General features: G+C 33.8%; 1 protein-coding gene and 1 long non-coding RNA gene across 7 annotated transcripts in view; one reads left to right on the top strand and one right to left on the bottom strand.

Moving 5' to 3' along the window:
- Positions 1 to 7,853, bottom strand: part of LOC141381189 (uncharacterized) — a 54,144-nt gene extending 46,291 nt beyond the window's left edge. For 2 of the 3 annotated variants that reach the window (XR_015480760.1, XR_015480761.1), the window contains exons 1-2: positions 7,153 to 7,853; positions 2,981 to 3,099 (exon numbers count right to left, since the gene is read on the bottom strand). This is a non-coding gene — a long non-coding RNA (uncharacterized LOC141381189). Of the gene's footprint in view, positions 1 to 585; positions 917 to 2,980; positions 3,100 to 7,152 lie in introns of those variants that run through there. The other variant, XR_015480759.1, reaches the window with a different exon arrangement.
- Positions 6,881 to 27,326, top strand: part of rapgefl1 (Rap guanine nucleotide exchange factor (GEF)-like 1) — a 77,878-nt gene continuing 57,432 nt past the window's right edge. For 2 of the 4 annotated variants that reach the window (XM_087244319.1, XM_087244318.1), the window contains exons 1-2: positions 6,881 to 7,127; positions 7,223 to 7,940. In XM_087244319.1, the coding sequence (XP_087100445.1) occupies positions 7,559 to 7,940 (382 nt within the window). In that variant the 5' untranslated portion in view covers positions 6,881 to 7,127; positions 7,223 to 7,558. Of the gene's footprint in view, positions 7,941 to 27,326 lie in introns of all 4 variants that reach the window. The other 2 variants (XM_087244317.1, XM_087244316.1) reach the window with 1 other exon arrangement.

Genomic DNA, 27,326 nt, shown 5'->3' with positions numbered 1-27,326 from the left:
TTAAGGGGCTTAAACTGTGTAAATAATGAATGTCAGTCACAAATTTCTTTATATTTCTTTATAAAATGAGATTTCTAAAGCACACCATAGTGCTTAGGGCGACTTGAGTTCGATTCCCGGCTCGAGGTCCTATGCCCATCCTTCCCCTCTCTCTGCTCCCAATGCTTTCCTGTCTGTCCTCCACTATCCAATACAAGGCAGAAAACCCCCAAAATAGTTAACACTTTATTAATATTATTATTAATGTTCCATATATAAATGTTTTATTTTTCAAATAATGCATTTTTATTGACTTCATATTATATTATATTATATTATATTATATTATATTATATTATATTATATTATATTATATTATATTATATTATATTATATTATATTATATTATATTATATTATATTATATTATATTGTATTTTATACTAAATTAAAGCTTCATTCTAAAGCTTATAAAGCATTTTAAATCTAAGCATATGTATAATCAGTTTTCTTTAACATATTTAGAAAGTGTATTGACTGAATTTTTGTCTGTGCATTTCTAATTTCATAACATTTGTTCACATCATTCCCAGCTGCAGGACCTCATCTGGTTTCAGGGTTAATTTATTTATGGGTTCATTACCCCTTACATTATCTTGTCTAGAGGACAGAAAACATTAAATAGCCATTTGAAGGCAAGTTATAGTGAGGGGGCTTCGGATGAAGTCAGAATATGCACTTTAGCACCATGTCAGTCATCTGAAGAGAAGGTCATATGACTAAACAGCATGACAAACAGTTGATTGTGACACACACACACACATCATACCCAAAGCAATGTACTTCCCAATTCAAGGGGTTATCCTTGTGAAATTAGCAAGGGGAAGTCAGAAACCTGTATGTTAAATCTGATGTCACAGTTTCTGGGTCCAAATGCTCTGTTAGATTCCAAAAGAGAACAAAAAAATGTGTTTATATTAAGGTTATACAAGAGTGTTTATAAAAAGGTTAAAGGTGTTTATATAAAAGTTAAAGGTGTTTAAAATAAGGTTAAAAGTGCTTATAAAAAGGTTAAAGGTGTTTATAATAGGGTTAAAAGTGCTTATATAAAGGTTGAAGGTGTAAATATTAAGGTTAAAAGTGTTTAAATAAAGGTTAAAGGTGTATATATTAAGGTTATACAAAAGTGTTTATATTAAGGTTAAAAGTTAATTAAGGTTTCCAAGTGATGTTTAACAGATCAAGGAATAATAATATCAAATTAACTAGTAAAACATTATCAAAAATAATACAAATTTGGTAAAGTTATTTATTAAAATTTCTATTTTTAAAAATGTTTTTTTTTTCTATAAAATGTTAGAAAAATTCAATATACAAGTGAGCTAATCATTATGTCTTCAGCTGTATATATGTATGTACAATGTCAGTTTTTCCAATATCACAGCCCTATATTAAACACCATATTTTTGTAAAAGATTCACTTTAATAGGTAATATGACTAAAAGATTTTCATAAATGAAGTTTTATAAACTAATTTTGATAGGAGCACATACTATTATTGATTGTGGCTGGCATCACATCAACAATCATTGCTAGTCCAATCCCATATCATTGCTAGACCAGATCAGATGAATTCGAGATTCCAGTAAATAAGCCCATTCTCCTACCTTCCTTATCTTAGTTTTTGAAGAACCCTCCATCCACCCCATCTCCCCCTTTCCTTCTTTATAAGGCGGAGCTCTTGAGAACTGATGTCGAACCCCCTGTCACGCTACATGACCAGACGGGAGCCCAGTGCTCAAGTAACTCAGAGGTTTGGCAGGGTTTTTTCCAGGGACATCATGCCAAAACTGCAAGTTTATATCAAGCAATGACTAAATGTGAAATTTTGAAAGGGCTACTGATTACTTAGATGAATTGTTTCGGTCATTTATTTTGTACAGGGACAATGGTATGATATGATGATTATACCTGATGATTATGCCTGATATCCCAATAAATCATCAGGTTTGCTCCAACACTTTTGCTTTTTTTAATGTTTGTTTGTTTGTTTGTTTATTTATTTTATCTATCCATCCATCTGTCTATTTAGAGTTTAAGCTAGTGTCCATAATTATTACTAAATATTTAAAATGCTTAACAGTATTCATTACTTTTCCTTTAAAATATCTGGGAAAAGCTACTACTCTTTCTTGAGTATTATGCCCACAATAAGGGGAAGACAAGAGTGTCATAACCTGATATAACCATAATCTAAAACTTTGTTCAGTCAGTGTAGCTGTGAGCTTGATAGCAGCTTGTTTTTTGGCTTTTGCATGAGTATAGACAACAGTATGATCTGCATACATTTGAACCTCAAACTCTGGACAAACTATCAGGCAAATTATTAATCTATAGTCCAAACAAAAGTGGTCCAAGAATTGACCCCTATGGAACTCCTTTATTACAATCAAGAAATGGTGAGCATGCATTATTGTTTCTTCATTGTTTCTCAAATTTAAATATGACTCCACACTAATGTATAAGAAAAAAAATACACCTTGATAATTTAGATGAATCAACGTTATGATTAATGGTATCAAAAGCCTTTTTAAAATCCAGGAGGTTTCTCGGTTCACATGAGCAGAGGCTTGGAAACAATATTTCATACATCAGACCTTATCAAGTGGGAGAGAGAAGTGTGTAGTGGAGAGAATGAGTGTGTATGTGACATTAGCTCTGCGACCAGCGGATGACTGCAGTGGTTCACACAATGTGTGATTTCCAGCTCTCTGCAGCATGCTTTCACTCTCATTTCCATGGTGACTATGAGGACCTCTACTGACGCAGAGCTAAAATTATACCAGCGACGCTTTTTTACGGCCTGCAGTTTTAAGCTTGCAGACACGGCTCTGCCAAGTCGCACATGCATCGCTCAAAGTGTATCATAATCATACAGGATGTAGTTGAAGTAGAACTTCAACACCTTTTATCTTTCTGTGATGAGATGGAAGTGCACTTACCCAGAGTGAGGTTTTGCAGTGCACAGTCACCAATGATGTGTGGAAGCAGTCAAATGAGTTCATCTCGGTTCATCAGACAGACCACTTTCTCCACTGCTGATCACAGACTTGCTCCATAACTGAATAACAAAATAACGCAAGATATATGCTTGAAAATTAACATAAGAGCACACATTCAAAAAATTAATCAGTTTTAAGCAATGGTTTATTTTTTATTTTTAAGTTTTTATTATGTAAACATAGGGCCATGACAGTAATGTTGTAGAGATGGTCAAGACGATCTGCTGCAGACCAAACTGAGCATCAGAATGCAGAAATGTGATTTAAGTGACTTTGAATGTGGCAAAATTGTTGGTGCCAGATGGGCTGGTCTAAGTATTTTAGAAACTGCTGATCTACTGGGATTTTCAAGCACAACCATCTCTAGGGTTTACAGAGAATGGTCAGAAAACTGAAAATATCCACTGAGTCTGTTGATGCCAGAGGTAAGAGGGGAATGGCCAGACTGGTTCAAGCTGAAAGAAAGGGAACAGTAACTCAAAAAAACACTCGTTATAACCGAGGTATGCAGAAGAGCATCTCTGAACAAACAACACATCCAACCGTGGGGCAAATGGGCTACAGCAGCAGAAGACCACACTGGGGTCACTCCTGTCAGCTAATGACAGGGAACTGAGGCTACGATTCACACTGGCTAGCCAAAATTGGACAAGAGAAGATTGGAAATACAATGCCTGGTCTGATGAATCTCGGTTTCTGCTGCGACATTTGAATGGTAGGGTCAGAATTTGGCGTCAACAACATAAAAGCATGAATCCATCCTAACTTGTATTAACAGTTCAGGCTGGTATTGATAGTGTGGCGCAGTGGGGGATATTATCTTGGCACACTTTGGGCTCATTCGTACCAATTGAGCATTGTGTCAATGCCACAGCCTGCCTGAGTATTGTTGCTGACCATGTCCATCCCTTTATGACCATATCTAACTCTTTATTTAAAAAAAAAAGTAACACCGTTAACTTAAAAGCAACAAGTAAATCTATTATAACTTAGATTGTTAAGTTGACTAAATTTTATATTTTTTTGCATAATTTACCTTATACTTTTAAGGCAATGAGTTTACTCACTTTTTAAATTAAAGCAAACTAATCGCTTTTTACAGTGTAAAATAAAGATCTTTTAATGTTTAACTTTCTGTTTTAAAACATGCAGTTACTTTGTATTTGTAAAATGTACATATCATTTTGGAGTAATGAGGTTTTTTATGACATTTTTAAATATTATTCACGCTAAATGCTGCTCACTGATAAGGTAGCCTTATAGTTTATAGTATAAAGAACCAATTTATGCTATGAAATATTTAAATTAGAAAAGAGTTAAAAAAAAAAAACTACATGAAATTCAACTCATTTTAGCATTTATTAATTTTTGAGCTTTTTTCAAAAATTCAGTAGCTTGCCGAATACCATCACTCGTCTCTGATGTGTCAATTTATTTTTAATTCTCACTGTAAATAAACAAATAACTATGGACTTTACCAAAATAAACTCAAAATTAGCTTCTTATTACCAGTTATTAAGGTAATAGTTGGGTTTAGGGATTGAATAGGATTAGGCTGTAGAACAATATCATGCAGATATGTAATAAAAAACAGCTAATATCTTAATAATACTTTACATTTATTAGTAAAAGGCTTCGTTATGGATGTGACATTGTCACTTATGTGTCTTTGGTAAATCGAATATAATTGTTTGAGGCATTTTTGAGTATTTTTAAATAACTGTAAAACACTTGCTTACACAAAAACTGTAGAAACAGTTTTGATATTTTGGTGAAAACTTTTTTTTTATTATTCATGGGAAGTTTGACATTTGCATGGAATTGCTCTATAAAGTGCTACCAGCAATCTTAATTATTTCTTCTGTTCAGACTTCGGTCACAGATTCTTAAGTAAAACACTGGATAACTCAATTAGAGTAGAAATAGAAGTTGTAGTTCTAAGGAAAAGCAAAACTGACTCTACTTGTTGTAATGTTTTTTACTGCAAAGCTATGCAAATATCTGCATGGTCATCCACATGCCATTTTTATTCATAATTTTTTTAATTATTTCTACCATTTTATTTAATCACCATTTGTCTTTTAAGGAGATTAACAGCCTAAGTATCTATTCCCAAGTGATAAATTATTCTGTTTCTCAATTAAGTGCTCAGCATAATGCGGTCAGCGATGGTCACCCGATCCCATATTTACCCCTCATAGGTGTCTTGGGATACTGTTTCCTGACAGACGTTTGAACAAGACACCATGTATGGCTGGCCAAATGTAACTTGATACTGATAATGAAGTTGCATACTCTTTTGGCTGGCAGTTATAAGACACTCGTACCTTGACCAGGCCTGAGGGCTGATGGTGTTGGCGTATGTCTCCTTAAAAAAAAGCCTTTGATTACACACACCTAAATGCAGTCTGTGTGTGTTTTCATAAAGTGACTGTGGAGGAAATAACTCTTCTTTGTGCTTTCCAGCTGGGCAATTTGAAACCATACAGCTGGTCAATTGCACAGCCTATGGAGAACACCACACGGGCCAAGTGTAACTGATATAGCACAGATCCTTAGTCTCAGGTTCTTCCTTAATGAATTTTGCTAGGCTGTTATCATTGTTTTAAATACAGCTATTATTGCTTTTATTTTTATTTACCTGTTTATTTTAATTGTGGTCTACTCATAATTAATGTTTTACAGATTAATTCCACTATTTCTAATGCAATTGCATCATACATTGACATATTTTACAGTTATGTACCATGCACTCTTAAAAATAATTTACATTTTAAGTAAGTTTTCATATATTTTTTCTTTATTTTTTATTATTATTTCGTTAATTATTGTTATTATTAATTTTATTATTTACATTTTTTATACACATTAGGAAATAATAATCACCATTAATCAATTTTAATCAAATACACTTTTATCTATGCTAATATATAATTTATACAGATTTTTTTCTGTTTGCAATATTTTTTTTAACAATTTGTAAATATTTGTTAATTTACTCATTCAAATTGTACGTAATCTTTTTTGTGAATTAAAAATAAAACTACAAACAATGCAATTCAAGTAGATATTAAAATGAGATTATTTAACTTAATGAATTGTACATTTAAATCTAATTTCTTAGCTAAATTATTTATTAATTCAAATTGCATTTTGAGTTTTCTCTGAACATTTTCATTGTCCCTTCAGCACTAAACTCTGGTCCTGACCCCAAATTAAAAACTGGTAGCTGGTACAAAATATTTTCCGTATTTTGTTATTCATGTTTTTTTTTTCTTTGTTTAATAATATAAAATTTAGCTTTTCTTTTAAATTGCATTATAGGATCTTGATCTATCCTCCAAAAGCTTTTTATCGACATTTTAAATAGTTTTAAGTGATATATTGTGAGGGTTTGTGATGTAAATTACAGTACAAAAACCTTGTAATTACCAGTATACATTCTGTTATTTTACAGACTTAGTTCTCTATATATTATATAAATCGTAAACACAAACAAATCTCTCCAACATGTCAATAAAAGTCATTTTTTAAAACTAGATTGTTGTAGAGTGTTAATTAACAGATATTTTTTACAGTGTATGTTTGCAATAGCTTTATCAGAATTAAAGTACGTGTCACATACTGACGTCGATCTATAGAAAATGCATATCCAAATGGCCAGTCCTAGGCGCACATGTTTATGTGAGCTTGTGACTGCAATTGCTGCGATTCAAAGCAATTGAGCAATATCTCTTGACACCACCAATAACACACGCACTCAGCTGCAGAGGAGGCGGGTGGAGAGAGAGAGAAAGAGAGGGAGAGAGAGGGTGTGTGTGTGTAGCCTGTACTGTATGCGAGAACGACTGAGTGCAGTGTTTGTGCGGACTCGAGGCGCAGAAAGAGAGAGAGAGACACTTGGAACCGTGACAGAAAAATAAACGGGGATCCAACAGATCTGAAGACACGGAGTCCTCATCTCATCATCACCGTCCATCCAGCCGCGCGTCTCTGCGACAGAAGCCCGCGTCTCCTTCAGACCTGCTGCGGTGGACCCACGATTCATTTATACGCTCCAGCATCTTGACAGAGACTGATCTTACATGTACATATTCATTATTAAGACATACCTGCTGCTATTTTCATCTTTATTCTGATTGTTCGTCTGATTGATTCATCGATCTCGGCTTTATTTGACAGTGGCGATGATCGTCCACACATAGGCTGCTGCTCCTCGAGCTGAAGGACTGCAGTGGAGGACGGGTTTCCCAGGGATACGTTTGGATTTTTTTTCTTAGCGTAGTAAGGACTCCATCAGCATCACTTGTGTACGAGGACCGTTGAAAATGGCCGTGTTTTATTCTTGACACCTCAACACGGCGGAGAACAGAGTCTCTTCAGGTATTTTCTCGATCCGAGTTTCAGCATTATCCGGCTATGATGTAGACGCTCACGGCAATACGCTCATCATCAGTGTTCCTTATTGAGTATTAATTAGGATCAACCCAGGGCCTTCTTCTGATTTCTGTCATCAAAATGCCGGCTGGAATGAAGCCTCTTGAAAAATTCTTGAAGAAGCAGACCAATGCACTCACTCGGGCGGGTGGTTTTGGGGAGAAGGCTACCGGCACCGGGGCATCCAGACGGCGGGCCAGCCTGTCCCGTGTGGTGCCATTCTTCAGGGAGACGTCTCCCGAGAGCGGCCCGGCGAGGGAGGTGTTCAGTCCGGAGACCGAAGAAGCGCCGTGCTGGCCCTCCGCAACTGCGGACATCAGGAGCCCGTCGCTGTCCAGCGATGAGCAGAGCTCGGAGGCGAGTCTGGACACGAACTGGACCCCTCTGCCCGCGGACACTCCAGAGAACCTAGCGCTGGCGCTGCTGGACAGCGTGGCGGGAAAGCGGTACGCCAACTGCACAGGTGAGACGAGTCCCTCTTAGCTCTGTCCTGTCATAAATATTTTCAAAGCCCTCACGCTTGATTCAGGTTGTTACATTTGCTTCAGGTTGTTTACAGTATCGTAACATTATTTCTATGTGTTACTATGGTGACTGTATGGCGCATTGCTGTGTTGTATTGTGTGATGCTATCACATTTCCATACTAGGCTACTCTGTTATTTTGCACTTCAAATTCACTTTCACAAATATCGATATTCTCATGGTGATTTTTTTGCCATTACGGTTAACTAGGGAGAAGGAAAAGTTCTAGGGTCTCAGGAAAGTTTATAATTTAGCTTATAAAGTAATATTGTGTATTCGTTATAGTAATAATAATCATGTTTATATTAATATAAACTAATTAAAACTGGATTAAAGTGGATCCAGATGAGAAATATTTCAAGCAATGACTAATATTTAAAAAAGTATTAGTGTCAACCTACCCCAGTGACACATTTTCTTAAAAGCATACATTTTATTATATTTCGACTTTAATGCAAATATATTCTTAGTGTTTGTGCATATGTATTTACATTTTAAGTGACATAAGCAATTATAGTGTAGATCAATTATGTTTTACAAAAATAAGTTGCAGATTAAATATCATAATCATGTTAATCACTGTAATGAGCTTCTCCATAAATTGCACATGATATTTATTAATTTGCTGGTTATTTTATCTTGCTTTTTTATGTTATGCCACAATCCAAAATTATATCAACTTGAAACTGCATTTTCATGTAAAAAATTACTTTGGACATTTCTTTAAAAAATCTATTTATTTAAATATTTTCAAAATTACATTTCATTTAGTTGTTTAAGTTTGCATATTGCACAGATGTAACAAATTTCATACGTTACTCAGCTGATCATTTTTGGTTGCCAGAACGCGCTTTGTTAGTCTGTCAGGAAGGTTTTCCTTAATTAAAAATAAAGTTCGCTTTCAGGTTCTTCCTGCAACTTTTTAGGAAAGTTAGTTTTTGGCTCTGTAAAAAATATGTTACTGAGAACGTTACCAGTTTTTTAATATTTGGATGCCAAAAGGAACCCAATGGTAACCAAGTGAAAATAAGGGGTACATTCTGTTTACTGGACTGGGAATATAATGATAGTTAGCGGTCAGATAATAACGTCCTGATAGTGGTGCTGTAGCTAATTAACACATTTTTAACTTTAAAATGGTTGCCTGTTCATGCCTTATGTGGATGCCATAAGCAGGGGTGGACTTAGAGATTTGGGGCCCTAAGCAATTGTATGTACTGGGTCCCATTAAAACTCAAAACATTCTATTTCTCTGTACATATTCCTCTGTAGATTAGTTTTTATTATAATTTTTTTAATAAACTGTGCCCATTGGCACTGAACATATTGGACCAGTTACCGAAGATGCAACAACAAAAATGCATAGCACTGTCATTTTTCCTCCGTATAGTAACCAAATATTCTTTTATTTGAACAGGCCCTTTCTTAACAAGCTCACAATTGTTCCACTATTCATGCCCCCTGTGGTTTTGAAAATAAGTAATAACATTAAAATCTTAATTTTTATTGACAGATTTTTACAACATATGATAGAAAATTTATAAAAGAGCTAGAGCTATATGATTACTATAGGCTTCTTGACATTGGTCGAAGCCTCCTTATTCCCTGGGGCCCTAAGCGGCTGCTTACTTCGTTTATTGGTTAGGTTCGCCCCTGGCCATTAGCAATTAGTTTTAGGTGATGTTTGAAGTAAAAAACATTTTAGAAAAGTCAACAAGATACAGCATTTGTAACACATTTTACTTTGGAAAAATATGAGTCAGGTAACTAGAAAAACTTGTAGGGCAGGACTTCATTTTATCAGGAATTGATTAAATTGTGAAAAATAGGTGTGCCGTACCAGAGTGCAACCAGATCTTAATGTTTTCATTAACACAACCAGACTGACTTCCTTAAAGTTTCTGCTCTCACAACTACATTTTCGGGAGAAGCTCTACTTTGTAAACTGAATCACAGTTAACAACTAGTTGGCACTTACGTCATATTGTGCAGAAGCTATTCTGCTATTTACTTTATCTCTATGGTTAAAGGTGTTATTCATTGCTTTTTGCAAGAATAATCTATTCGTACAAATAGTATTTGAGCTGCCTTAGTAGGCTGGTAGGCTGATATATGAACAGCTTCATGTCATTTGTATATATATATATATATAGTATCTGTTGTAAAATCACTCAAAGAATGAGTAAAAAGACCTTTTAAAAGTACTTAAGAGTGAGTATTACGCTGTAAAAAGCTGATGCATTTACATGGAGTTTGAGGATGTGTGTAAACGTAACATTCTGCAGTACATTTAGTTGTTGCCCGTCAGGCAAACAACGTCATAAGATGTTACTATTAGGCTCGATTTAGTTTGTGATGTCAGGTGACCAAAATTCAATGTCTAGCCAACATCTAAGGACAATGTTATTTTGATGTCAAATAACGACTTTGTCACACCTGGGCTCTCTCAGAAAGGCAAAGGATCACAAGAGTTTAAAACAGATGGTGTTAGAAAGTGACAAAAATCCAACGTTGAGCCAACATCTTAATCCAACATCTTTTAAATGTCAAATACTGATGTTTATTCATCAATTATGGCAACCAAAATCCAACATCTACACAACAACAAGCTGTAACATCATTAGATGTTGATATTTGGTTGATTTTTAGGTTGGACGTCGGCCTGATGCTGAGTTCTGACGTCAGCCTGATTTCCTTTCCAAACAAAATGCAACATCCCCACGATGTTGGGGTGCAACGTCAATCTGAGGTCATGTTGATATCTTGTGCCTGCTGGGTGTTTAAAGCCATTTCGATCATCATACAGTAAACAACCGTCATCTTGTCATCAGTGACATGCATCTAAACAGTCTTTAGGTCAATGCGTGTACGATTTTGGACATTTTCTTGGACACTTTTAATGGTTGCAAACAGTTTGTTGTAATTATAAATCAGCCATGTCTTGAGGTAGTTCATTATGATGCAATTTACCTTTAATGTGCGATCTGACAGGAATCACAGGACTGAATCTTTTAATCCTCATAGACAAGAAATAATAAAGCAATGACTGCAGGTTGAAGGAAAGTAGTGGAGTAAAAGTACCAATACTGCAGTAAAATGTACTCAAGCAAAAGTAAAAGTACACATTTTTAAAACTACTCAGTAAATTACTATTCCTGAGAAAAACTACTCAATTACAGTAATTTGAGTCATTGTAATTTTTTACTTTACGTCACTGGTGGTTTGACAGTAGACTACTATCCTAGCAAGACTAGTTGTAAACCTTGAGTTTCATTGACCACTGGTAACATTTAAAAGGTCAAATCAAAAGGTCACATGTAGTGATGTCATAAAGCAAAGTGCTTTCACATTTGTCAATAACAGCTCCTATCACTAATGAGGAACTGTCTGGGACTATCTACAAGTAGGGCGGTGCTTGGGTTTTTCCTTCTGACAAGAGAATAAAAACATTAGATGTTTCCACGGTGCTTTCCTTTGTGTTTTCCTCAAATTGGTGTTATGGATGTTTCATGAACTGACAAGCACCTACCACCCACACTTGACACCTACATAGAGCACCGAGCACCTGTATGTAGAAAACACCATGAACAAATCAGTTCCTGTGCCAAATGAGGGGATTGTTATTTTGATCTCAGACAAAGGAAGTTTTACAGGGAAATGACAAATTGTGATGTATTGTGATGGGAATGGGCCGTCTGTAACAAGTGCATACATGTTACGTGCGGCTGTAAGTTCCAGGACTTTTATGCTGTGAAGAATGGCTCTCCCACACATTCATTGGCAGTGATGCTTTGCAGCCTCAGTGCAGCAGTTCGCACCACACATGTGCATCCGAGTGTTTTTGTGAAGTAACCATGGAAACAGCAGGGATTTTACCAGTATGCCGGTGCATTAAGAGAGTATTATGCTTGATGTGAAATCACTGGGCTGACAAGCCGCTTGCTTTGCTTCAGTGTTATTAGGATATATTGTAAATGATGACATGCCTTTTTTATTTAAGGTAAATGATGATGATGGATAGACAAGTTCTGCCTTTTTTGCTGAGCTGCTTTTTTTTCCTGGAGTGATAAATTTAGATTTTTTTTCTTAAAGTCCACATGCAATCAAAATTGACAGTGTTTATTTTGCAAGGACACATTGGTATTCTTTAGGTGAACTATTAATCTGTGCTAGTTAATTGGTAATTTCCAAACAAATTCGGATCATTTGTTTGTTGATATCAGTTTAACAGGCTCCTCTTACTTTTAGTTTGCTATGAGACGCTGACTACGTTTACATGGACATATGTAATCAAATTATGTACCTTAATCTGAATAAGACAATAGTATGATTAAGGTCTTTACATGAGTTGCTTTATTTTTAAATGATTATTTATGTGCTGTTTGCTTTTTTTTTTAAACTACAACAAAGCTACAACAAAATATAGAAGAGAAGAAAAAAAATACAATTCAATACAATACAATAATAATACATATAAAATACAATACATAAAAACACTAACCTATGACAGGACAAGAGAACACAGAGGGAAAAATGCATATAAAAGCAAAATATAATTTAGCTGGTCAGGTAATGCATGAATAAAAGCAATTATAAAGTAACATTATTCTTGTATTACCAGAAAAATGCATGATCCTGACAATAGTTTTATTGGCAAATAATAGATTGGGCACATTATTAAAAACATTATAGCTTATGAATAGTGAATATCGATTACACTTAATCTTTAATTGCTATGTTATTGACAGGGGTCATTAGTTTGCATTAATGTGTTCCAATAACTGTCCCCATGTTTTATCAAATATCTTAAATTTGTCATTATTGATATATCTCAACCTCGCTAAAACAAGCATGTTTACGATATCTCTACCCCACATACCAAATTTAGGTACATTTGTCCACATTCTCAAAATCACCCTTTTGATAATTACCATATCAAATAACATTGCTTGTCTTTCATATTGATTAAACATCTCTAAGTTACTAAATATCCCAAGAACAGTTATAAGTGGACATGATTCAAGATCTTTTTGGAGGGCTTTAGAAAAAAATACAAATATATTTTCACAATATTCTTGTAATTTAGGACACAACTATATCAAGTGGGTTAGGAATCCTTCTGCTGCTTTACACCATGAGTTGCTTTTTGAATGTTCCTATCATGATCCCGTTTTACATGTTACAGCACATACAGTAATATGATAAACGTCATCATGCTATCACATTTCCTCAGGAGTTTCATGTAATTTCTGGTGTTTCATTTTTAATTTGTGAACTTTAACTGCTGTTTGGCACTTTCACTTTCATTCAGGAACATTCCACCCTGTGATAAGCAAGATATTGGATGCGAGTATGAACTGCTGATAGAGTGTTGTTTTAAAGGAATTCGATACCGCATGCTGTTTGGTCATTTCACGATGCAGGTATCTGGAGTTTTTCCCTGACTCAGTAGGTGCAGAGAATAGTGTAAAACCACCGTGTGTGTATAAACTACCCTATCGCAAAATGCGGCGAAAAGTCCTACATGACGGTAATAGTTTGATTAAGGTGTTTGCATGTTTGAACTGCACTTCAATAACAATAATGCAACTAAAACTGGCATACTCCACATGTCTCAATCTGATTCTGTTTAGTGTATCGGATTGTAATTAAAATGAAAATATTGGTGTCCATGTAAACATACTCAATGATATAACATTGACAGTAGGCATTACATCAACATACTAAACTAAAAGTCTCAGCAACTTCCAGTTTACACAGACTTTATTCGATAATTTTGTCTTGTTTTTGAGTAGTTATCTATCTATCTTGATAACCAACACCAATATTTTCTATTCATTTACCCGAGAAACAAAATGGCCTAGATATTTGTTTTAAAATCTATCAAAGATAAGTGGATTTATGCTAAATCAAGAAAAATGTCTTAAAATAAGAGTCAATTTGACAGGAAAATGTATTTATTTTTAAGCACTTTTATTGGAAGGATCCCAATAAAAAATTGGCAGAATCCCATTTAAAGGGAGCGTTTTTACCCAAAAAAATAAAATAATATAATAATAATAATATAATCACACATTTTTTGTTCAAAACATGCTTAAATTTTGTTAAGAACTTTAAAAAAATAATAATGAAGAAGTTAGGTAGCCGTTGACTTCCATAGCATGTTTCAAATTTTTTGGATGTTAGTGGCTCATAGTTTCCAACACTCTTTCAAAAGATCTACTTTTGTGTATGACAGAATAAAGACACTTGGGCTGGAACCATTTGAACGTGAGTAAATGTTCATTTTTCGATGAACTACTTTTTTTAAAATGGGCCTAATGTGATTTTTAAAAAATGTAATAGTCCATTTTTCTATAGAACAGTGTGTGAACAGCTTGTAACAAAACAAAAATGACCTTCCCTTGCTTCTGTGAAAGCCTGTACTGATTTCTGTGAAAGATTCTTGATGTTTTTACTGTGAAAATCAAAAGGATGTGATGTTTATTTATGGTCTTGAGAGCTTCTCGATTGTTCAAGATATAGCAGAAGTTGTTTTTCTGTACTGTAACATCATGGCTTCATACAAAATCACAAGATCAAATTAAACTATTCTCGCATAGCTCTACTGTAGTATGTGATTTCAATTATAATTTCTTATCAAACTAATGGTTGTAATCAAACCAATCAATCACTGCAGCGAATTTCATTTATCCTTTTGATATTTGGCATCAGTTTATCAGAAAGTGTAGATATTCTCTTTGACTCATTGGATGGAAACCGTGCTTTCATTGCAAATTATGTAATATTGTTTTGTGCATAAAAAAAAGTCATCATGAGTTTTATTTTCATTTCTGAAACCATTCTTTATTGATCTGTTACATATATAATGCCAGCCGGTTTTGTTCATTGGCTGCCTGTGAACAATGTCTACTTTGACTTTTGCCAACATCACATTAAAATGGAGCATTAATTGTTGAGACAAAACATTTATTCCAGCACAACTTATGCACTTTCACAAGAGGCTGTTCATTTTTTTATGTTAATTTTCTATATATATTTTTTTATCTGGGATTGAGTTTTGCATTGAAACACACTTGTCTTGACTGTAAAAGTGACCTGAATCATTGCATTAATGATTTCAAATCAAGTCCACTCAAGAAGTGCTTCATTTCTTTTCAAAGCATGCTGCATGTGATCTATTGCTAACCTCTTAAGTGCTGCCATGACTTTCTTTCATTTGGTGTCGCTTTGATTTTTGGTGATTTTAAACTAATTATATTGAATTTCAGCTTTATATAGAGCAAATCAGAGAGATTTCAGTTTTGTGTCGCAGACTGAGACATTTGGCCTCAGTCTCAACCTGTTTTACTTCCTTTTTTATATGAAGGGGATGCCTTGCTTCTAGATTAGACTGGCCTTTTTTCTTTACAGTTTGTCATTTTTCAGGAAATTTTGCAAAAGTGCCACTAATCCTGGATTAGACAACAATGGACTTGCAATTTGTCTCATCTAGTGTTTTGGTCCATAGAGTGACTGTGGATTATGGGCTAAAGGAAGTCCACTGATCCAGGGTCAAGAGGTAATATGTTGAAAGAAGACACTGCTTACATATCAGTCCTAGTGCAGTTCATCAGTGTTAAGACAAACAGAGCAGCTGTTGACCCTTGAGCGACTGTAGATAGACGCACTTTGTAGATGCTTCTAGATTTTGCATTATGTCTTTACAAGTTGAAATATTAATTTGGTGACCTTATAATATTATGTAAAAACAATTTTTATGTGAACTGGATCACATTGCTTAGATTGCTTAGACTGGCTTTTCTTTGGGAGAAACGCTTAATACTTCACTACCTGCAACTCATTTGTGTTATGACCACATGTGCTTGGTTGTGTACTACATCGATAAAGTGTTCAGTCTTTTAAAAACATTACTGTAAAACATTGAGCCACTAAACATTGTTCTTATGACGTTTTCCTATGAGGAATGACTTCCAAATACTTAAAATATAGTCTGTGTTAATAAATGCAAGGCTTTTTGTGAAATTCAGGCATAACACTATATGGCAACGCTTCAGACACCAGTTTTATAGCCTACATAATCAATCTGTCAGATTCTGAAGTGCATTACAGTTTTAAAGAAAATTATAAATGATAAATGATCTAAAGTAAAACAAATACATTTATAGATATGACACATAAATGTATAATTTTACTCACCTGGGAAATGGAGGCCACATGAATAGTTTGTGAACACTATAAAGTGCACACAGCATGCCATATCATCTGATAATTGTAGGCAATATCAAAAAGCAGTTGACTATGTAAAGCCACATAAAAGAAAACAAAATAGGATGTATATGCTGAGTTCAGCGAATAATCAGCCGGAATCAGCTGAGGTGAAGTGACGGCGACCAGCTAGACCTAGCTGCCACTCAAGTGGCACCTTAATTATGCAGACTTAATATAACTTAATATAAAGGAAACGGATGAGTTTTAAAAAAAATTCACCCCTCTCACAGTTGTCGTGAAGGGTAATATTTGCTATATGAACCAAAATCGTTCTTTGTACCAGGCTGTAAACACCTTTTTTCTGCTATAAATTTGGCCATTTTAACAGTAGGGTCAATAGAAATTTGCTCTAATTAAGCCAGGACTAGTGGTATCTCGATGAATTGCAGTTTCAGTTACTTCCGTATTTACATCACGAGGGAGAGCGGGAGGTTGCCGCTTGTTTTTTTTTTTTATATATCTCATCGGTAGGGCTATATAAAATATAATCAATGTAAAATATAATCAATGTACATTCAAGATTGCAACTTTCTCATAATGCTTTTCATATTAAAATTTCATATTTCTGTCTTCATACCTATAACGGCGTGCATAATATTGCACACTTATAAATTATGATACAGTATTACCATAACCAATGTATTTTGTTTCACCACAAAATATAATTTCCATATAATATCGAATCGGGATTAAATTTGTCAATAACAATGATTAACTCAGGACTTTTTACAGAATATTGTAGAATCTAAGAGCCAATCACACAGCAGAAGTGTGCAACAACGAGTATCTAAAAGTGTGTTGATTTTAGAGATGTACCGAATTTTCGGGCACGGAAAATTTATCAGCCAAAAGTAAGTTATGCTATTTACTTGACCCTCTAAATTTTGTGGCTTCAGTCATTGTTGGGATACTCTTTTAAATCTGAAAGCATTAACCACTGATATCGAAAAATATATCGCTATCGGTCAATATGGAAAATAATTACCGAGATTGCACTTTTGCCATATTGCCCAGCACTACACAAAATAAACAATAGAGCCTAATACAAATGGATAGACTTTTTAGTTTGTCTCTACAATACATGTCATCAAATTGCCCAACCTATGTCAAGACCAGGATCCTTTTGTTAGCTATATTTGAAGACATCACATCCTTAAAACAACTTTATCTGTGGAATGTGCTTGGACACCTGATGATGAGTGTGCAATGACTTGTAATGTGTAATGGGGTGATTTTGTAGGGCGCATTGAACCGAGATTAGCAAGTTGATCATTACATAACTTTGTTTACCTTTAGCCTTCCAGTTGTGAGCCAGAGGCAAGAGGAGTTCTGTTGGCTGGCGTGTCAGAACAAAGTTAAAGAGGGCAGGGCAAGAGCAGTGGAACAGCCACGAGATTCGTTAGTGGTTGTGATTTTCCTTCACTCTTGCTTCCGGGCTTTAGTGGCTTGCTGAAATGTTTTTGCAGTTCTTATACTGTGTGTACTTGTGAAAACCACATTCACAGCAGAAAAACAGTTATTAACAATGGCTTTAGTGAATATTTAAGTTTTTAGCAGTTAAATATATTTGACATAAAAAAATAACTATGTCATAAATGTGTCCAATAAAGTGATACATAATAAGCTATGGATAAAGATATAATATTGCCTAAATTAAATAATGAAAGTGAAATTAACATTTCTTGATAAATGGTCATATTTAATAAATGTAATTTTATATATAGCAGTAGCAGTGTGATATGGCTGTATATCGACACTGGTGGAAGGCATGCGTTGACATGAGGTCACAGACCCGAGTTCCTTACTGTCCCACCAGTAATGAAATACAGCCTCATTGTACTGCTACTTGTGTGATATTGTGTTTATACAACAGTCATAAGTATAATTGTGTAGATAAAAAAAAATCAAACACGCTCGTTTTTTTGCTCGTTCAGACTACTTATTTTAAATGAGCTGAAACAACACAATTCTTGAGATTTCATTAGGATAACTTAATTTTTTATATTCAATCCACATTAATTTGTCAAAAGGGTTAAGTTAACTTAATCAATTTGTGTTGCGACAACATGAATTGTGTCGAACCCTGCATTTTTTACAGTGTACAATTACTGTATATCGTATAAAAGAGAGATCAGCTTTTATGTTTTGATGAGCTGTACTTTGAAAATACACAGATCTTTTTTCCTCTAAGGACTTATTATACGGTTTCTGTCGCCATCTTGTGGATGGACAACTTCAACCGCCTGCTCTACTCAGGCTGATGTCAGGTTAACGGATGCCGGCTTGCTGTATCTCAGAAATGATAAATATTTAAAATACGCACTCCCCTTATAAATAAAATGCATAGATGCAATCTAAACAACTACATTCTCAGCTAAAAAGCCTCAAAAATACATTGTGTTGTCCAACAGCTGCAAAATCTGTCAAACTGTTGTGAGTTTTTTGATCTGCTGTCACTATATGTGGGTGGAGTAATACACATAAAAATAAAAAATAATATATTGCTTAATTAAGTGAAATTGGAGGACTATTTTATTAATGACATGACAAGATTAAAAGAAAAAATATATATTAAGCTTTATATTAAAGTATTATATTGTTTAATTAAAATTAAGTTAAATTAAATTAAAAGTAATAATAAAATTTTTTAAATAATTTTAATAATGAAATGTAAAAGATAAATGGGCTATATATATAAAATATAAATATAAATTTATATTTAACAAATAATGAATATAATATCTATCACCTGTTTGGAAGTCAGACTTTAATGCCGATGTGATTATGATTGACTAAAGGGATTTGGCTCATTGGAGTTCTTAATTCTGTAATCGGCCTAGCAAATTAAACAAGTTATCTGTTTCTTGCCATAGTTTCACTCAAGTAATATAGCTGCTGTGTTGCTTTATGGCCTCACTGGTGTCGAATGCAATGTTTAAATGGATAGAAACTCGTCATCTTACAAGGGCCAAATGGACTCCTCATATTTCTCCTTGTCTGCTGCTTTTCACATCACATCAACTGACGATTCTGGACCGTGTGCTCTCTGTGTTGCCAGTCAGCATCATGAGCTCATTCTCCTGTGGTTCCACAGTGATGGCAATTTCAGCTCTGATGATTTTCTCAAGTTCTGGAATCACATGCACAAAGACTTCTCCACTTATTAGATCTGAGTTGCTTTCCATCAGAAGGTAAACAGAGATGTAGACAGTCTCTGGTCTGAGGCCTGCCTGTATAAAGACCACCCTGTGTTCAATGTGCCGCTTTCCTGTGGGTCGAAGCTGTCCTGAGGGTGTTTTAAAGAATCTGTAGCAAGTGTGGAGAAAGAAATAAATGCATAGAGGGATTGAGAAAAAAGAGAGAGAAGTGCAACCGGAGACTTTGTGTTTGTGTAGGAGGAATGCTGGCATTTTTTTCCCTTTTGAAAAGAGTGAGGGATTAGAGTGGAATGGCTGCCCACTCACTGGCCTCCCTTTGCAGGGCTTTACATAACATCATGAGGAAAAGCGAGATATTTCTCTCTCTCTCTCTCTTTCGTTCTGAGTCTGTCACCCTCTCCCCCTCCTCCTCCTTCATCCTTAATGGCTGCGCCCACTCATATTGTGCTTATCCACGCACCTGGGCAGCTCTGCTGGAGAGAAGCTGATGTCCACCCAGACTTTGTGCATTTTAATATGTTGGTTGCATTGTACGAGAGTTTATGTGTATGGAGGGGGTGTTAATGTACAGCAGGGTCTTCTTAAGTGCTTTTGTTATTGTGTTTAATATTTGACTCATGCATATAGGTAACTTTTTTGATAACTCAGCGGCCATTATGCAAATAGAGCTCAACGTTGATTCCAGTACAGTTTGGCTTTGGCTAACAATGCCATTTTCTAATAAGCATCATTGCAGTTTTGTGTTTGGTAGATGCTTTTATGCAAAGTAGCTTTTGTTTGGATTTTAGGGCTAATATTGAAATTAAAATGGTGCTCGAAAAATCACTTTTGGACTTTTTCAATAAATGGCTGCTTTGGCAAACAGTTTCAGACTAAAGCTTGATTTTAGTAAGTTTTGAAAAAAAAAAGATGGTACTTTGATTTTGCTTGTGTCAATGTGAACATACCGTCTAGCCTGGACAAGGGATGATTACCATTTTCTGTGGTTTGGAAATGTCACGGTTTTAAAAACGCCAAACGTTTCTGCTATATCGTTTCTAAGGTATATGTAAGTTTTTTTTTATTTATGTTTTTTTCTTTAGTTATTTCAAACAACAGTATCTCCAGCAGAAAAGATATCCAACAATGATATTTTAAATTGTAAAGAAATCTGTGTTTTTGAAACAAATGAGGACAGCAGAAGTCAATGATTTATTTGAGTTATTTAGCCTGACAAATTTACTGCTCCAAAACAATATAAATGTTTCTCAAAATAAAATATATTGTGTTCAAAGAGGAATTTTTTTTTTTTTTTTTTTTTTACTTAGACATTTAAATAGAAAATGTTTTAGAGCAGTAATCACAATGAAAAAAACTGGTATGTTTTTATCCAAGGTTATCATACCGACAGAATCTTAGACCGGCCCATGCCTAAGCTCAATATCATTTATACCCGTGGCAAATTTTGACCTAAAGTTACTTTTACTCAACCAGCAAGTTCTCCCATAAGATAATAAGATGATGTACATAATGAAAGGCAAAATTATGGAAAAAATATGTTTCTCAGCTTTTATTTACATTTGAACAAAAACTTTGAAGCTGCTGAATAGCCTTAACATTTGTGGATCAAAACCTTTCATATATAAATTGTACATGGTTTTTATGGTATCTTTTGCTGTGATCCCAAATAGGTCTGACTGAACACCATTGTCAATATTAATAAAAAAAGATTCATGTAGTTTCTGTAAAAATAAAAAAGCATGTAAGAATGTCGCCAGAGGGGCTTTTAGGTTTCTTTTCTTGTGCATCTAAGCCACTAGCTCCCATATCTGAAATATTTTTTATTACAGGGGGTAATGTATTCATCCAACATCACAATTTGTAATGTTGCAATGTGTATTTGAATAATGGTAATTTCCTTTACTTGAAAGCTCAGATTTGATTATCATAGTTTTTTTTGTTTATAGAGGTTTACTCTATCATTATTTTCGACACCATACAGTTGTTGATCTACCTTTATCATTGCACACACTTTTTAACATTTTATTTACCAAGTTTAAGAGTCCCTTTAACACATATGTTTATTTTATTATAAAGAGATGAGATATTTTTGTTTAAATATTTTTGTTTTTGACTATTAAAACAATTTGCCTTAGTAATGTTGGTAAGTTAAATAACAAAAAATACTGTTATTTCTAAATGTACCGTTTAAAAAATATTCAATTATTCCAAATCAAATTATATGAAATGTGATTTGTGATCATTTTTTTGCAATATCGCCCAGCCCTAATAGCAAATTTGGAATAGATAATGGTGACATTTGCTAATTTGGTGACTTGTTAATTGTTACACTTACTAAACGATTAAAACAATACCTTTAAAACATCTAGGAGATAATAATAAGTAAAATAAATATATATAAATAAAAATAAATAAGTAAACAAAATGACAAAGTAAAAAAAGTGAATTAATCTAAATCAAAAGTAATCTAAAAGTAATCCAAAATTAGTAAGAATGCATTACCTAAATAAAGTAATAGAGTTTAATGTTTCTATTATTTTTATATTGTAATTTGTAAAACTTTGTAATTGAAGTGACAGACTGCTTTTCCAGTTCTGGGGGAAACCTTTTTAGAGTTCACCTTCTTGGAGTAAATAGCTTTGCATAGTGCACTTTGAGATTGGCTTTCTGGCAAACGATGTATGTCGTGACAACTAGGAATTTATTGAAGAAACATTTTTTTCTTTTTTTTCTTTTTAGCTTAATAGTTGTTTCTGGATGTTCTTTTCTCCATTTTCTGGCATGGATATTTGTGAGAGTATGTTGGATCCTCTTAGCACAAATGCTCCAGTGTGAAGGAGCTTCTCTCAGACTCAGCACCGGTTCACATGGCAACTGCTGCTCTCCGAAGAGCCGGAGGTGTAGGAAGATGAGCTAAATGGAAAACAGGAATAAGTGGAAAGCAAGCCTAAGAAATATCAAGTGATTTCAGTGCTCCATTTTTTTTGTTTGTTCAGACTGCCCTGTTGTCTTTTGTCACCCTGTAGAAATTAGGCAAATGTCAACCAACAAAGTGGTAAACATTATGCCGACTTCATTATTTTATTAGTTTTTGTGTTGTAGAGCCTGTGAAGCTTTTAGATTTGATTATCATCATGTGGTTCTAATCAAACATGCTTGAAAACTTTTGATATTTGCTTGTATATGAATACAATATATATTACAAAGTTGGAACTGGTATGATCTTTCCTTAACTCATTGAGGCTACATTCGTTTGATCCTAAATGCAGTGCAAATGTCAACATTATTACAATACAGTACAATAACAGAGATAGATATTAGATATTAGCTAAATGTCAACCAACAAAGTGGTAAACATTATGCTGTCTAATATTTCAATGTTTCTATATGATTAATACGTCTAATGCTTTAACTGTGGAGCTTTTAGCTTTGATTATCATCTTATCGTTCTAATCAAGCAGGCATGAAAAAGTTTTGTTTTTTGTTTGTATTTAAATGTATGTACAGTGCTCAGCGTATGTAAGTACACCCCTCACAAAAGTTTCTTTTAAATTGATATTTTTTATAAGAAGCTATACAATATTATATTTGTGCATATACATTAGATTAGTCAGAACTGAAGTCAAATCTGGAGCTTATCTAACAAAATAACTTAGGATAACTGTTTAAAAAACTAGTACACCCAAATTATTATGGTATAGAAAAATATTAAATACAAATTTAAACAAGAGGAAAAATCAAGAAAAGCCAAAAAAAAAAAAAAAAGCCAAAAAAAAAATAAATATATATATATATAAATATATAGAATTATGTGTTTAATAAATCAGTTTTGTTTAAATGCACCAAAATACATTACCTATATTCACTGAGAAATGGAGAAAAATATTCATTTTAAAAATGGGCTTTACTCCATTATGCTGAGCACTGTAAATTAAAAAATTGCAACAATTAAGATTTTTAAAATAATACCAAAATAAATGGCGGTTCATTCTGCTGTGATGACCCCTGATAAATAAGGGACTAAGCCAATGGAAAATAATGAATGAATAAAAAAACTCATTAATGCTACAGTTAATACAGCTACTGCATACACAAATGCAGTACAAATGCCAATATTGTCAAATATTATTACAATTAAAAAATAACAGATTGTTTGTTTCATTATTTTTAAATATAATTTATTTCAGATTATTCACCAACATATTGAAAACATTCCGATGTTCCAATATGCTGTTTGAGCATTTGGAAGAATTGGTTATTATTTTTTATTAACTTTGAAAACTGTTTTGCTGCTTTATATTTTTGTGGAAACCAGATTTTTTTTTCAGGATTCGTGATTCTTTGATGAATGAGTTCAAAAGAAATGCTTGCAAAAAAATAATAATAATAAGAAAAAATAAATATTTTTTAACATTATATAAATTTAGATCTTATGCTTATTAATTTGATGCATTTCTTCTGAGAGAACTGTAAAACAATTTTATTATCATCACCTTGGAGTTAAAAGATTTTTTTTGCTATACTTTTTAAGAAATACAATCAGTCTACTTATTAATTAAGTTAAAAAATTGGTGTTGTAACAATATGTCGATGTTTGAGAGTTACATTTTTGCTTTCTATAACATTTATTTAATATTTTAGGATATTTTTCTTCTTCAAATTAAGCAAACAAGACTGTGCTAAATATTTTGTGCAGTGCAGATGTACTTTTATGTAATTAATGTGCTAATTTTTATAGAAATTTATGCTTTATATGAACTTGAATTATATTTATTAAATTATATGCCCCATGAATTAAATTAAGCATTGATCCTTCAAGGTTTAATATAAAATTTAATATTAAATTGAAAAGAAAACAGACAATGAGCAAATGAGTTTAATAAACACTGAAAAATGTTGCACTGACTATATATAAGCAAATAAAAATATTTTTTTACATTTAAAATATTTTTTGTTAAAAACTGTTTCTTTTCAAACTATGTAAAATGTAAAATTTCATCTCAATGTCAAAAAATGCTTCTAAATCATCACATTTACACACATCTTATTGTTAGTTACAGGTTTCTCCTCAATTTTGAGAAGACCTTATAGAGCCTAGCTGGAGTTCATAAAAACATTTTTGTTTTTAAATATAAAGTCTAAAATGTAAACAACTTATAAAAAAACATCATATAATGTAAATAAGTTGTCATTTATGTGAATGGACCCTTTTCACAAGCCTATTATGATGCGTAATGGTCATCATAATCTTAAAACCTTGAAAGTTTTTGAATATTTAGATTTAAAAAAAAAAACCATATGAACATTTATATGCATTTATGTATGTATTACATCACTTTTACATCAAATTACTAAATAATTATTTACCGCTTATGCGTGGTGTTTCAATAGCAGCTTCAATGGGCGTGTGAGTGAATTTGACGTTATTCTCTCCTCTAGCTGTCGTCATTGCTTTCACACTTTTTTTCCTTTTTCGGAAAGTCTTGATAACACCATCGTGGCATTTTTCTTTTATTATTTTAGCAAATAGTGTTATTAAAAAAATATTTGTTGTACTCTCCCATTCACTGTGCTCTAAGTCCACCCAGTTATGACGCCTTCCACTACTGAGAAAACTGGAAATTTGAAAAAGGTCAACAACTCAATTTTGACAATAATGTCAGATGGAACCTTATAATTCTATAGTGGCGATATGTTAAAATTATATAAAAGAAATATATATTTTTAAATATAATAATAATATATATATTTGTGTTAATATCTGAATGCAAAGAAAGAACTCAAGCAGCCAGCTGTTGCTATAGTTACCTTATCAAATGAACTCTAATATTTGTTTTTGACTGCAAGGGAGAAAATTCATGCATCGATGTGATGGTATTTTTGTGGTTTTGTTACGCTTTAAAACCATTGAAAGGCATGCACTTATATATAAAATATACAAGCACGTTCATCTGATGTCTTTTAGGGGTGTCGCATGTCTTATTTTGGGCATCATATCCTCCTTGCAAACCCACCATCATTCATTCTCTGATGTTCATGGAGAAAATCACACCCAGGCTCCATAGACACAATTTTTGAAAGCGATTATAAGTCGGCTCTTCTGAAGCTCTCTCTCTCTCTCTCTCTCCCTATGCTCTTTTCATTCTGCATTACAAAAACAGCATTGCAGTCACTGCGAGTCACTGCCTGAATCAAACCATAGCAAATGCGCCACGTGACGCCCCTTTGAAGTGACAGCAGAGGTTGCTCTTTTTCGCCATGCAGTTTGCGCACTCAAACACACACGCGCGCACACACACAGATGGCCTCGAGCTCCCAGATCAGTGGCTTGACCGACAGCCCTAATAACAGCCTGAAAACAGCCTCCTGCTTGCTGGAGAGAAGATTGTGATTAGTACACACACAGTGATCAGTCCCACCAAGAAGAAGAAAACCGCTTTCTGAACCAGCTCACCAATGACAATACAGAGCCCTTTCATGCTTTTAGACCGTATAAAAAATAAGAAAGTGTAATCAATCAGTGCGTACTATAAGTTCGGCATTTAAGTTCTTTCAATGTTGTTGTGGAGGAGGGTGTTGATTATATACAGAGCTGTGGAGGAGCGTTTAGCTTTGATGATCATCTTATCATCTTAATTAGACATGTGTTGGAGAATATTTTGAAGTATTGGGGCCATTCTCAACGCAAAGATGGGCTGCTTGTGTAATCAGAGTAGAGAGTTTTATGTTAATCATAGGAAAAACTACAACCATTAATTAACAAACACAAGCCGGCTTAAGTTTATCTATTGCATTTGTTGAGCTGTGTGATGAGACTTCAAGGTGCAATTTGTAAGATTTTTTCATTAAAGATGCTGTATGTAAGGTTTTGACTCTTCTAAAGCATTAAAATTAGCAAATATTTAAGAAATATGTTAAGTAAGCATGCTTGTTTATCTGAAAAACAATGCTAAGGTCAGTTATTCTGCTTTGATAATGTTTGTGTGCCAGAACACGTCATTGTTTTGGTTCTTTTAACCCGCACAATGCCACTTTAGTCAATTATATTTCAGCACCCTGGATTGCCTTCATGGAAAACAGCGAATTTCATTCATTTAGTTAGGAAGGCTCTTAAAGTATGTGTCCCTGACCAAAATGCGACCTCCAGAGCACAGTAACAGCCCCGAAATGAGATGCAGATTCAGAGTTCCACATGAGGCTATTAATTAGCAAATAATATAAATATTACGAGCGTGAACATTAGGTGAGCAGGTCACATTCTAACCTTGTGTCCCATTAACACGCTCTGTAACGAGATTTGCAGTGATAAGCAATTTGGCTGTTTGCACCAGACGGAACTCGAAAGAATTTTAAATACGGCCATTCAGAAGGACAGAATAGTGCACTTACTGCACTCCAGCAAAATAGTTAGGTTTACAATCTAATTAATACATACTGAAACTCTTTAACATCATTATATATACATGCTGAATAATTGATATTTGTTTATTTGGCTTGCACTAAGTCACAGATCTGAAGTTTAATTTCAAACGGTTTATTTTCAAGATCTGAGGTGAACTTTCTGCTGCTGCTTTCAGTATATGGCAGTAAATGTCATATAAAATTGCATTCAAACTCACTTTGTTAGCATTTAACACTGAAAAAAGTAGGTATACCCCAAGTGATCATGTCATCAAGTTTTTTGTTGTTCAGCTGTAAAAAAAAAAAAAATAGAAACTGTTTCTAATATATAAATTCCAGGTGTTGGTTAGGACAAAAACTCCTTTTAATATGGAAAATATTTCTTCTATCGCGTGCAGTTGCTTTTAGTTAGAAAATGGTTCATATCAGCCTTAAATCAGCCATAAAGCTTGATAGTCAGGCTAATGACATCACACACATTCAATTTACAGTTTG

The sequence above is a fragment of the Danio rerio genome, chromosome 3 (assembly GCF_052040795.2).
Source record: "Danio rerio strain M-AB ecotype USA chromosome 3, GRCz13ab, whole genome shotgun sequence".
Classification (NCBI taxonomy): domain Eukaryota; kingdom Metazoa; phylum Chordata; class Actinopteri; order Cypriniformes; family Danionidae; genus Danio; species Danio rerio.
Note: the sequence above shows the minus strand (reverse complement) of the source record. Positions and strands in the feature narration are given on the sequence as shown.